General features: G+C 38.6%; 2 protein-coding genes across 11 annotated transcripts in view; both read left to right on the forward strand.

Annotated features, from left to right (window-relative positions):
- Positions 1-6,808, forward strand: part of LOC137000466 (uncharacterized) — a 128,161-nt gene extending 121,353 nt beyond the window's left edge. Inside the window, exon 4 of the mRNA XM_067357020.1 lies at positions 6,645-6,808. Within this exon, the coding sequence (XP_067213121.1) occupies positions 6,645-6,700 (56 nt within the window). The 3' untranslated portion in view covers positions 6,701-6,808. The remainder of the gene's footprint in view (positions 1-6,644) is intronic.
- Fas3 (fasciclin 3) overlaps positions 1-14,571 on the forward strand; it is a 302,280-nt gene that overhangs the window by 249,673 nt on the left and 38,036 nt on the right. The gene's annotated exons all lie outside the window — the stretch shown is intronic.

Below are 14,571 nucleotides of genomic sequence, written 5' to 3' on the forward strand. Positions count from 1 at the left end.
ACTTTTAGCTGTAAACATTTAATCGATCTTCAATCTGGTTAATTGATAGCGCGTTAATCAACGTTAATTGACAGGCAGCAATAATTAATTATGTGAAGAAAAGAATGTGTGAATAATAGCGGAGGAAAACGCTATTCATCAAACGTTTTCTTTTTACAAAGTCATCCCGGATCGACTGAAAGCACCGAAGACCCCGATTTCGTTGATGACGTGCTTAATTTTTCATCGGATCCGCTGGACCGCGCAAAAAGTAACCGCGGTATTCGACCGTGTCGAGCAAAATCCCATTAGTCTCCGAATTAAATGTGCACACGTGTGTGTGCTGATGCATGCATCTAGCCTAGAGTGCTCATCATCATCGCCGATTGGCGAACGTACGACGGTTGGAAGGGGCGAAACGATCCACATTTTACGGTTAAAGCGGACTCTACGCGCGGTTATCAACGTGTTAAACTACGTAATTTCGCGCGAGATATAAACCCGATGCTCTTCCTCGGAAGCGCTCGCCGCAGCTCGCGTATGACAAACTGCAATATACACGATTTGCATACAAAATGCCGCGCCGGCAACAAATTTTTTAACCGCCGTGTCCCGCGGTACAATTGAAATACGAGCCGCGCGCGAGATCCGGATAAAATCTTCAGGGACACGCTAATTTACGAACTTAATATTAAAGCTCTCCCTGAGGAAAGGGAAAACGACCAGGCTCAAATCAACCCTAAAACGTCACTCTTATATTTGTCAAATGTTATTGCCTACTATATTCAGAGCGAAACTAACATTTTTTTTCCTCTCGAGAAAAATATATGAAGAGTGCGAATCTGACTTTTGAATGGAAATATTCTAAGAAATATGCAAATATAAAATTCTTAACCAAAAAGAGACTTTCAACGTATTTATGGGCTGACGTTTCACGCAGCACAACGATCACTTCAAAGTTCTCGCAGCGTGTTTCACGCGGATAGCCGCGCGATAATCAACGCGCTAAACTACGTAATCCAGCGCAAGCTTAATGCCCGCCAACCGCCGGCATCCCCACCGTTATGTCTCGCCCCTCTGGATGCCTATAATTTAGTTTATAGGTGCATGACGCGGGGACATGCTCGTACATTTATGTCTCCGTATAGTTACCACAATCGGAGGGAACAGCTCAGATAATCGTGCCGGTGAAACTTCTCGTGGGAAATTCCCGAAACTCGCGGAGGTTATCGCGAGGAAGGAAAGCGTATATTGTTGTGACAGCCTGTCTGCGTTACGCGTTACTGCTTAGCGACTGCTCCTTGTTTGTGCGACAATATAAATCTTTCGAGTTTTGCATTGTTGTCTGTAAAAGCGACACACAGAAGCTTACGTATAGAAAAATTGAATTATAATATTTTAGGACATCGACTTATCGATATCCATGTCGATGCGGTGGACATAACTGTGATTTTCATGATTAAAAAAATTTTTAATACAGTCAGCACGTTATTGCACGTAACGTGACGTCGGAAATTGTAATTTTGCATGAGACAGAAGCAAACATAGATTGCATCTGCAATTTTCAAAATCTATTTTTTGTTAGTATAAAATTATATTTGAAATGAATCTTGAAATTTATTTCAATCTTTGAACTTTTAACATATATCTGTCAACCATCAATTCTTCTGAATTTGACAAGAAATAACGCTACGATTTTATCAATTCTAGGACACTGTGCTGACAGACGTATATAGGACACTCGACATCGAGTGTCCTGTATACGAATAAAATAAACAAGCGGATCACGAAGAAGTTCGGAAAAAGTGGCGAGCGGTGGCAGATACGTCGAATCGCGGTATCGATTCTAGTCGTCATGGCACATTCGCGAAACTGCTCCGTGTGTACACGCGATTGATCGGAGCCTGATGTTATTTTTCCGCCGGTGAGCTTCCTGAGAGAGCACACTCCATCCCCAAGAGAATGCATCGGGTTTGGATCACGCTCGCAGGCTTTATTCCCGCGAGCAATTTCTTCGCCTGAAAAACATTGTCGGCTCTCACGAACCTCGGCCATGGAAAAACGATTTGCGCGCGGGCGCGCGTGATGCCGGCGCGCGGAAATAGCGTGTACGACAACGAGAGAATCGAGTTGTAACGCCAGATTGGCGCGTTGTAACGCGGAATATTTAATCGGCATATCGGACGAAACTTCGTCACCGTTGTTATCCCGCCGCCTGGGACGCCGGTACTGCGAGAGCAATATTCGTCGGCGCCCTTTGCGCCATTTTGCGGTAACGTCATTGCGCTTTGCCGGGAGATGATGTATGGAAATATTCCACGTCGTAGTGTAAAAATCGTATTTCTCTGTTCGCGCAATTAGTCAAAAATTGGAAAGATTTAATCTGTCGATGAAAGCTTAACGAGCAAGCTGAGCGAATGAGAGCTCTTTGATAAGATGATATATATTAATCGATAGCGATTGAAAGTAAAAGTTTAACCGAATAAAAATAAATTCGTAAAATCTAAAAAAATTTCTCTCTGTTGCATTGAGCATGCCAGTATTATTTAAATTGTTTTATCATTATTTAAAGTGAAATTATATACATGCATTAAAATAAAACAAAAATTGATTTAAAACTAGCTTTGGGCAAATTTCATAATAAAATTTTCTATATAAATTTTACTAAATTATAAATATAATGACACACGTGCGCGAAATTTCGGCGAATTGTAAAGAGTTCGTAAATTTATAAATATTTTTGTGTAATTTATTCTCAAAACTCTATTATTACGGCATAATTCATGATTGTTCGAACAATTTACACTCCATTTTCCACCGGCGATATTACATTGTCACAAAAATTATGATATACGTCTAAAGCGATACTCTGTACTCGATACTTAATGCGATAGACGGCCGACAGTTTCTTTGAAAGTGAAATACTACCTCGCCTCAACTTTCCTACGAGTCGAACACCCGTTAGCAAGATGATAGGTTTCGCCCCTTAGTTCTCCGACGAAGAATCCCATTTACCACATTCACCATCCCCGCGTCGCCGGATAATTGTATTCAACGGAGATCAGTTTTAAGCGGCATGTCCGCGCTCTACTTTATGCCGACCGCGAGACGAGAACTTTCCTAATACGATATTCCTTTTGGTTCTACGGTATTTGCACTTTAGCGAACTTGCCCAAATGCTGGCAAGCGAGAAGAGAAAGCCGGCAGCTTAGCAATTGTAGCAATTCCTCCCTGCTATTCCCTTTTGCACGATAAAGAAGTGGATTTAAATAAAATTATGCTTATGGAAATTATTCACAAAACGTTATAGTGCGAATAAATATATAATGAAAAATTTAAAGCCAATGTGTCACTTTGTTGTCATAATGATGTTTCGCGAAATATCATAGAGCGTGTCCCAATGATCAGTGCATTAATTAAACACGATGTACGCGATAATATGCATGATACGTGTGACATGATATACATAATAATACACAATATACAGGAGAGAGATATATTCTACCAAAGTTGTGCTTGCCAAATTCATATGTGACAATAAAGTACCTTTCTAATAAATTTATAATAAAAGGCAGGATTATGGTTTAATCGCAAAATGACATTTCGTTGCCGTAATGATGTGCCACAAAGTTTCGCAGGACGATTTCCGATGGACCGCACATTAATTAAACACGATGTCCATATCTACGTGCTCATGAATCAACAATCAAATTCGTAACAGGGCAAATAATGAAGAGCATTGGAAGAGACGATGGAGTTGGCGCGCAGCCATCGTGATTTATAACTCGAATTATTAACTCGGAGCGCGTAAGCTCCTTGAGTACGCGCATAATCCATCCGGGCAGGACATAGTCGGTTTACAAGGCGCAATATCTCCCGAGATTTTAGTACTCCCCGGTCTGAACCGCCTCGAGTCGGGAATAACAATCTGAGAATAGATAGGCGGCGAATATATGGATTATACGAGAGAATTATATGACTTATCTTTCTCTCTCTCTCTTTCTCTCTCTCTTGTTCTCTCTTGCTCCGTCACCGGCTTTAATGCGAAAGCGAAGTTACGCGGCAGGAAATCCTGAGAATCGCGAACCGATATTTACTCTTTCTCGTCCCTCTTTTATGCAAGTAAATCTCGTTTCCTTTCCACCAATATCTCCAGGCACGCCGCCATGAGATACCCTATGCAAAATGTGATATGAATTAGAGTATAATTTATCGAATAAGCTTCTTGAAACGACGAATAAGATATTATAAAGAGAAAGCGAAACAAGAGGAAAACTTCTCAATGATAAATAAGATATTACAGAGATAGAAAAACAGGGAGAGAAATTTAATGCAGTCTTGAAAGTGATTCTGGAAAATTCGTATAAAACTTGCAATTGCAGTAATCGAGTAATAAATTATCACAATTACAAGATGAAATAATAATATTAAATGTATTTAAGGCATTAAGCAGAAGATAGAGAAAAATAAATTTTATTTGGACAATAAATTTTTGATTCACGAAAACTACTTTGAAATATAGACACGTAGTCTATAATTAAAAGCTGCTGTGTAAAAATATATGCGTTACTTTTGGATTGCATCGTATATTAATATCATGTATTGTATATTCGTAGATTATTACATAGATTAGAGTTATAATTAAAGTCAGCACATAAAATATAAATTTCTTAGATTGTGTAAATGTATTTGCGTAATACAAATTAATTTAATTAATTATAATTTAATTCGTATATATAAATCTCGACATTTTCTTTCCATTAATCGAAAATACGATATTCATTCAGAAATCTTATTGTCAGTCTATTTTCACCTGGATATTATTTCATTAATATCTACAATACTTATAATATTTATAAATATAATACTTATAAAAATATAAATATAATTTCATAAAAATCACGCGCTTTTATTGTAAAAAGCTTAATACGGTCAAGTATCTAATGTATTTAATGTATTAGATAATTAATACGTTTAATCTCACTGAATATATTTAGTGTATTTAATCCTGTCCCTAATCATATAAACGAGTCTCGTGTAAGTGGATATCTCACATTTGGAAATTGCCTTACGATAAACTCGAGAGTTAATTAGCGGGGCTTTGCTCTCTGGACCGAATTTCGAATCTGTTGAAATATTAACATTGAAATTAGCGTAAATCGACAGAAGTGCTCTAGGGTCTTAAATAATTAAATCGGCTGAATTAAATATTATTAAGATTCTATTATAAGCTTCTGTTCATTTTTTAGCGCCTTATTGTTTTTTCAAGAACAAAAATTATTAAGTTTAATTGCCATAAATCTCTTCTAACGCGATTACTGTACAAATCTAATCTTATTATTGCAATCGCAGTCAAACTCGCGATCATAAGCGATGAATTAATCATCTCTAATTCCCAAATACATATTGATCGGCTGCGGCAAATCAAAGATCAATTGCTGAAATCCCGTTGATCAAACCTAATGTATCCGATCTAAAACTAAAGTTAGATTCCCTCCTTCAGCGAGCACGTCCACCTTGACATGGGTGAGGTACTCCGCCACAAAGTACACGCCAATCCATCAGCTTTACGTCAAAGCGCACGCACAGTGCCTTTGATGAATTACCAGCTATGGATCGAGTGACGTCTAAAGACCGCCCGGGTCATCAAACACCTGGGGCAATAGTCCACAATAGTCTAACATCGATGCGCAAACACAATAAGGACTCGCTCTCAATGAGGGTCCATGTGGACCTGGATTATCTACGAGTTTGATGTATCTCAGTCCCGAGATGCGATTACTCACACGAGGCACAATAATTCTGACGCCTTGATCACGGTGCAAATTGAACGTGTTTCTTTTTCTTTTGAAGTGGGATTTACAATGATTTATAACTTTTTCACAAAAAGAGAGAAAAGTCGTACTACATTTACATTTAAATAAGTAAATTATTTGAGAAAATCACAAGATATTCAGTGAATTAATAAAAACTAAAAAAAAAAACAATCTCTCTGCAATTGAGGAAAATAAATATTGCTTCTTAAAAAAAGTAAGAACGTTAGATTATTACTGTAATTAAGAATACGCGCACATATGAAAGACACAGGAATAGCGAGAAACGTAAGTTCGCATTCGCGATAATTTAACGTCGAGAGTATCGATTGCGACGGTAAAAGTTGGTCCGCGCGCGTGGAAGAGACCAGAGACGTTCTTGTTCTTTTTTAACGATCGGTCGCCGAATCTCTCGCGAACTCCGACTCCGGTGGAAACGATTGGTACGGGCGTTTTGTTGGAAAGTGACCCTATTACCGCCGCGACTCCCTGATAAATTACAGAACGCGAGCTCGCGACGTCCAAAGATCCAATTCTGAACACGTGGCGCGTGTAATGGCATCGTACGAAGGACCGTGACGGCTCGCGCGGAAGCCGATATATCTGCCGCACGTCGATACATACATCGCCGCGGGACAATCCGGAGGTCGCGTTCCGTCGTTGACTGTCGCACCGAGTCGATAGTCGATAGCCTCAGCGAACTATACACCAATATATGAAACACGCTATCGTCCGTGAATGTTAACACACGTTTACAAATAATGATATAAGACAGATGTGTTACGAATATTAATTCCATTAATACTTATAAATATGAATTCTATTAATGTTATAACATTTTTTCTATTGCAGGTGGGTTTCGCATTACTTCAGAAGAAGGGAAATGGAAGAAGTGCGCAAGTAATTAAGTGAGTCGTGCGAGAATAATAAATAGTAATTACGTCAAACGAAAATGGGTAAAAATATCTGTATTAAATATATACTTTTAATTTAGAAATAAAAATTTATAAATTTAATCTTTTTTAAGAAGTCTTGAAAAAAAATTATAAATCTTTTTGCTTAATTTTGATCGAAATTATCACTTATAAATGCAGATTTAAAAAAAAGAGGACAGAATAGCAAAGAACCGGCAGATAACTAATGTGTCATTACTGTGCGATTGGACTTCGAAGTCAAAGTTTGAAAACGTGAAAATTAGCTGATCTGTCGAAACTGTCATTGTCAGTATTCAATGCGAATGTATGTATAGGCGCCATCGTTTTTGCGTTTCCTATCAGACGCGCCGATCGGTATGCGAGTCGGCATCAGCCCGAGAACGCGTCGTCGCGCATATGAACTTACAAAGTAGATTCCCGGCATTATCCTTCTTCGTGTCGAACATCTGCTCACGCACGCTACGCGCATCCCCTGCGCTCCGTAACGTTTTCGCGTCGCGGGACGTGCTAACACGCTCGGCGGAATTACATCTCGCGATAACACGATCGTCAAGACGTCGCTGCTTCGAAAGGAACTTTCAGCCTGGTGCCTTCTCGACAATTATCCTAAGCGAATAAATCAAGAGCGCAATTATACTTTGAATTAATTCATCGTTTCGAGATATCGCGTACCCATTGAAATTTTATCGTGATATTTTATACCCTAGTTAGGCTTAATGTTATTTTCACGTGCACAGTATCGCACGAGATAAAGGTGGAAATTCCGATTCTCGCCACGGACATGAACGAATTTGCGTATACGACGCAGCTGCATGCGACATTACGTTGGCAGCTCGCTGAGGCGGCCGTGTCTCATTCAGTTCGTTATCGCGACGAGAGATCGGTGCTGCAGCTGCGAGAGGCGCGAACGGTTTGTTCCTACGTCTATTCACGCGCGGAATGCAGTCTGTGTGTCAATACTACACATGGAGACTCACTTCAAATAGCATTACGTCTGTCTTCGTGACAATTTTGAATTCGAAATGCCGTCTCGCGCATTAGTAGACACTTTACTGCACACGCAAAGCTACGATAACATACGAATAAAGCTATAACACGATCAATTATCTGTGACGCTTGTTTTACAAGTTCAGAATATTTCCGAATACTCTGATTTTATTCAATGATTTCTATTCGCTTTTAAGTCGAGCGCGCTCTATCCAGTTTACGTCGAATACAATTAACATGCAAATCTATCGACGTACGTTTCGAAACTACATGCCTGCGAAGAGTCGGAATCCATTTCTGGTTATAAATGTACGTTTTATCGAATACGTTCTTCGGAGTTTTCGGATCGTACGCGAATTCCATAGTACACGTGTTTCGATTCGGTGGACCAGCTACCTCGAAAAATCAAATTTCTCCGCCATTCCCTGTCCGCACTCGCTCCGCAACAGGTTCCAGTTTATCTCACGCCCGAGCAAGCTTCCGCGTTCGCAATTGTTTTGAAGCAGAGATGTGGAGAACCGGCTTTGAGAGGCAGCGGCGTCATCGCCGGCGGCACTCGCTAAAGCCGCAAAACGTCAGCAAAAACCGTCCGCTTACTACCCGCGCCCACCCGAATCCGCAACGAGCGGTTTCACGCCGATAAAAAGCTGGTCTTTGGCCGATTATCGACGTACCTTCTGCGAGGTTGACCCTTTTCTGACCGAACAGCATATCGCGTAGTAGCCCTCGCGCCGGCTGGCGGCTTTACCTTTTCCGCCAACGAGCCGAATCCGAAAACGTTGACACCGCTCGAGCGTGGGCCCTTTTCAAGGCTAAAAGGCTTTTCGGCTTTTGTTCGCGACCGAACGTGCGCGTGGTCGTCTACGTGTCGCGATCAACGAACTATACAGAGTGTCGCGGATCTCTCGCTGCTCATCCCTGAATTTTTTAAGCAAATAAATATTGAAGTGGATAATTTTAATAAAAATATATTATTGTAAACATTAATCTTTAAAAAAATAAGCAAATATTGTCTTTTCTGATCTTATAAATCGTTGTCTTAGAATTATATACATTCTTAGCTATAAAATATTGCAGATTTAGTAAAAATTTTATAAATGCAAATTACACTTTTTTACTGAATTTCTATCAAATATTAACATTGACATTTCCAATATCTTATGTCTCGACTGTCCAGACTGTCTAGAATGTCTAAAATGTCTAATAATTATAATAATTACGTAATTAGAGTATAAATAGAGAAACTATACAAAGATTGCGCTTCTAAAATTATTCTCTTTACAAAAATAATAGGAAAGCTACAAAACGGAGAACTAAAATGTCCAATAATCGTATTATTAATATAATTCGAATGTAATTGTGTACAAGTGTGTGGACTCAACATATTTGAACATTGAATAATGAAATAAAAATTATAAAGTTCCAATTATATATGTAAAATGTTCAAAATATTTAAGATTAAATTTTACTCACTAATTTTATTATGTATGTATGCAAATATTCGAATTTTGTAATCAAATTGCAAATTCCTATTAGAATATCCAACTGTATCCGAAACTAGGAATAGCTTTATACTCCCAAGCCACACCCAGCACCGTAGATCGAACTCGCACGTTTGATACCAAAGTACACAGTATAATTTATCGTCACGATCGCGGGCGCTTCGAGGGGCGCGCGGGGATACGGGGCAAAGTAGGGAAGCGACACGATGAAAAATTGAGGGATGCCCGAATGAGAAATTGGCAGGTGATTTTCTACATTCGACGCGATAATTCATTTGACTTTCCGGTGGGATCCCCGGTGGGAGCGACCGTCGCGATATCCTCGTTTGCGAGAGCAGCGCGGCTCCGCGAGCGACGCTTTATTATGGTAATTTCATTCGGGGGTGCCCGACGTTGATATCCTCAATCCGCGTTCGATTCGCATTGAAATAAGCTCCAATCCGACCCCTCCGGCTGGAGAGGGAAAGAGAAAAAGAGAGAGAGAGAGAGAGATAGAGAAACGGAGGCAAATAGCTGCAGGCAAGAAGGCAAGGACACACGTCGACATTACGGAACGCAGACTTTCCGGGATCAGCGCGGCGACGACGAGCGTGCAAATCGACATCCTCGTGAAACGCAACCGACTACGAAATTTCGCTGAGTTCCATCGGAAAAATCCCGTGTCGTAATGATTTATTTTGGAATGCTGTACGTCTAAAAAACAGGCTAAATTATTATGTTTTTTTCTTTACTAAAGACATTTATTTGAAATAGTATAGAGCTCGCGTAATTTTATACAAAATTAATTATTTATATATTTGAAATAAATTCAATTTATAATTTTAATAATATAATATATATATATATACACATATATAACAAGATATTATTTAAGTAAATGTACCGATAAATTAAATTTAATTTGGATAAAGTAAAATAATAACCTAAATCATAAATTATATTCCAATATTATCCAACGATGAAAATTAATGATCATGTTCAAAAATATCTTAATATGGCATAATACATGCGCTATATCAAACTGGCTAATTATATATTTTAGTTGCCGGTAATGGCTGTGTGTAATGCCACTACTACTTCCAATTAAGGGATAATAAATTTATGCCTAAATTTAACATAATTATGTTATCGTGCTCTTAGTACGCCTAGAGAACTGTAGTATTTATAACTGCCAAAAATGTATCCGAAGTACCAAGGCAAAGTTACAAGCCGAAAACAATTTATTACATTAATATAATAATATATATTTTGCTCTTTATATTTTTGGCATGTCTCCTACCATAAATGCATTTATCAATATACATCATATCGCAAATTTACTCGCTGAATGTGTTACGAAAAGAGATGCATTGTCTAGATCATTAGAATTTGTACAAGAATGCAATTAAATTTAGCTATGCATTTAACGACTCATTTATTGCATATATAATATGTTTTCAATATGTTTAAAATTATAATATAATGATGATTCTATAGTCATGTATGACATTATTTGCGATTGATTATTGTTTTCGTTTCGTTAACTAAACTAATTTTGTATAATTACTGAAAAAAATAAATGGATTTTCAAAATTTCCACCATTTGTATAAATTCAATAAAGAAATTATTGAAATTAAACGAACGCTTTGTCCGTAAATGTATTAAGCCAAATCGAAATTTGCCGTATAATAACGAGATTGAATCAATTTAGTCGAATAATAACTTCGAAAGGCGGCGCGAGAAACATCTTGGCACAGTTCGGCGGACGAGCCAGATGTAAGATATCAGAAAGCATTCCTCCCTTCTTTCCAACCGCCAGATGCTAATGACGTTTTGGAACAAACAGTGGGGCGAGCGGATTGTGCGAGAGGGTCGTTAGTAAAAGTGCGATAGCATCAACCACAGTAGCAGAGAGAAACACGTCCGAGAAAATTCCGCTGCAAGCCGAATATTTTCTGGCCTTATTTGCGCCGTTTAATGGCGAGTGAAGAAGAGATAGTGCCTGAAAACGAGTTAACTCTCGCCCCGCATCATCCTCCACAAAGCTTTCCCCGATCCGAGATCCCGTTCTCAGCTTAGCGTTTCTCGCGCATTTTATTTATAGCCTATATCGTCATTAGACGATGCGCAAAATCTTTGTTCCTACGGTTTTATCTCCCGTTGAGTTTAGGAAGAGAAAAGCGGCGCGGCTTCAATTCCCGGGTGTTCAATTTGGCGCGCTTCTCGAGAAATTCTGGCCGCAAATAATCAGTCGACTGCGAACCGTCGTATTTACGCGCGCGCGGTGCTCGCCCTTACTTTAACGTGTCTTAACCGCTGAAGAATTGAAATAAACGGCGGCTTCGGTGTGCTTTATTGAGATTGCGCTGGGAGGTAGCCATTGCCCTGTTGGCGTTGCTTTTGCCGCGATGTCTCGTGGGATATGATTTGTTGCTTAACGCATTGTTGGGATACCGTCGCGCCATACTTGCTTTCTGTTATTCTGGAATGTTACTCTAATATTCTGGAATATAAGTGGATAGCCTACTAATGCTGAAGTTTTCTTATGTACATACATAGCACGTATGACGAAAAATAAAATTTGATATTAAAAATTAACATTACGAAAACGTGTACAAATTCCTGATGGAGTAAAACCTTTTAGGATTGTGAAAATTATTTTTAACAAATATTTCCTGTATATTTCTTGGAGATTCAAATCACGAATTTGCTTTACAACCACAATATTTCTCTTATCCTAAATAGTGATTCACCGAAGTTAATTTAAAATTATAACAGAAACGTAGCGGCTTACTCTCGCGGCTCGATGGGTTTTATCGCGATTCAAACGCCGAAATTGCCGCTTCGCACGCAATTAATCGAGAACCCCACCCGCCCATCCCTTGAATCCCACCCACACACGATAAGCGCGTTAATTACTCGAAACATACGGCTGCGATTCGATAAAACTGTTCCCAAGTCGGATTCCGTTTCAATTGCGGCGTTACGTGCCACCGAAATCGAAATGCATCTGCTTTAAATGAATATCGTGTGCTACACTGACCGCGCTTTTCATCGTTACCTCGACTTCGTGGCTAATACGCTGCGACAATAATTCAATTTGTGTTATTCATGCAGACATCTGCAAATGTCCATTATTCATTCTCCGGTAAAACATTTATAGACTTATTAATATTTAAATTAATTTAAAATTTAAAATTTTTGTATGTGTGTATTCTTTATCAGAATGACGATATCTACGTTACCGTATTTGCTTCCGGCTATCGATTTCAACCTGCAGATATTCTGGAAAGGTTGAATAAATGCTGTTAAAATCTGCGGTTATCAGTTTCTTATATTTAATGCACGGTTCGGTGTCGTTTCGCTGATTTTATGAATATCAAAAATTTATCCATTCGTTGCACGGAAGCTCCACATCGCCATGCATCTCATATCACAGACAAAATTATAATTAAAGATTCGAATTGTGGAAATATCGAACTCGCCAGAAATTTGTTAAAAACTTTTTTGTTAAAACTTTTTTAATTCGGATAAAAAATTTAAAACCCCAGATATAAATAATGTAAAACAAAAATGTATATCTCTAGGTATATTTCTAACTTTCGAGAGACGTCAGAGCAATGCAAGTTTTAATTATTCCGGGCAGTCTGTTCGGGTTGATCTCTTCGTTGCCGTTTCAGACTGCATCTGGCGGTGCGATGATAACATTCACCCTATAGCACTCTTCGTACCACCGTCTTGTTCAAAGAACGTAGTCGAGATAGGGGATGCAGAGCGGAGAGGACGATGGGAAACGGAGAAGAAAAAAAATGGCAGGCCGGAGAAGGAACACGGACGAGTCGGGATAGGACTTGTAGGGCGAAGGGGATGAGCAAGGGGGAAAAGAAAAAGCCGCCTTCATTAGGAGAGACCAGACTACGAAGACACAGTGCGCCGTGTTTAAATGAGATCCGCAGCCGGCAGTAATGGCGTGCGTCGAGATTTTTCAGATCTCGTTCTTTTCGCAGCAATGACGATTGGCGTTGATCCGTTTTTGTTTGTTCGTTCTTTTATACCTTATTTTTCCCTCGCATATCGCCTCGACATCCGTCCAATATCGGCAACTCTCATGAATTTGCGAGTAAACGATGGAACGTCAACAGATCGCGCGCGCGCGACCGCGAAATAAATCCTATCAATCTCTCCAATGTACGTGCAGAATCAATAAAAGAGACAGAGGGAAAAGCGTTTATTGCTGTTTTAGAAGCCTATTAATGACAGACACAAAGAATGATACTGTATTGACGGACACAAAGAATGGCACTATATTGATACTATATTATTTTCGAAGGTATAATGAAAAATATTCACATAGTATTTTTATAATCTATAAATAATTTTCACATAATAGTTTTAAATAAGTTTAATGAATGTGATATTTTAAAAGATTGAATTTTAAAAGATTAAAAAATTGAATAATTTATCTGATTTTTTTAAACAAAATTAAGTAACATTTCAAACACATTTCTCTTAACATAATTGTATGTGAATCAAGTGATTGCAGCTGAATGTGCACAGGCAAAGATATGAAATAAAACTTACACAAAAGAAAATACACAAGGAAGTACACGCAGTTAAAGAGTTATTGTCACGTAGACTTCTCTTCTTTTTGCGATAAATACACATTGTTTCAATTCTTCGCATTTTACTTGTGCCGTTATCGCGAGCTTTCGCTTCTAGCTACGAAAACCACATTCGGAGCAAATTTACATTGCGTGCTCTCGGGACGAGTGGAATGAACCAATGTGAACGAAATCCTCGGCAAAAGCTAGGATGCGACCGACCATACGCTAATACCTTGTGATCCCTTTGACACCGCCCAATCGAAATGAAACTCTCTCCGTTTTATTAAATTCAGGAAGAAATTCCCGTAAGAGAATGCTGGGAGACAGATCGATCACTGAAATTTGCTTAATTTTGTACCACGGATATAACGCCATTGAACAGATAAATAATGTTAAAAGCGATTATCGCCTACGTTTAAATATATATTGTAAAAATTTTGCAAAATTGAAGTTTTGGAAAACTGAAATTATTATGCGCACTGGCCAACGTTATCAACGGAACACAATGATAATATATATATACGTTACCATTATATACATATTAATTACATACATAAAAGATAGTATATAATTATACTATTTTATCTTTGACATATTCTCCACATTATCCTGGTCGATAATGTTCTATGTTTCTATAATTCTTGTTCTGTAATGTTCTATAATGACGTTCTTCAACGAGAGACGCGGTGATTAAAGAGCCGACATACTTTTATCACTATTTTCACTGGGATAGAATTCCGGTGATATATCGATAAAAAATAAAAAAGCCAG

Source organism: Linepithema humile, chromosome 6 (genome assembly GCF_040581485.1).
Source record: "Linepithema humile isolate Giens D197 chromosome 6, Lhum_UNIL_v1.0, whole genome shotgun sequence".
Lineage (NCBI taxonomy): Eukaryota > Metazoa > Arthropoda > Insecta > Hymenoptera > Formicidae > Linepithema > Linepithema humile.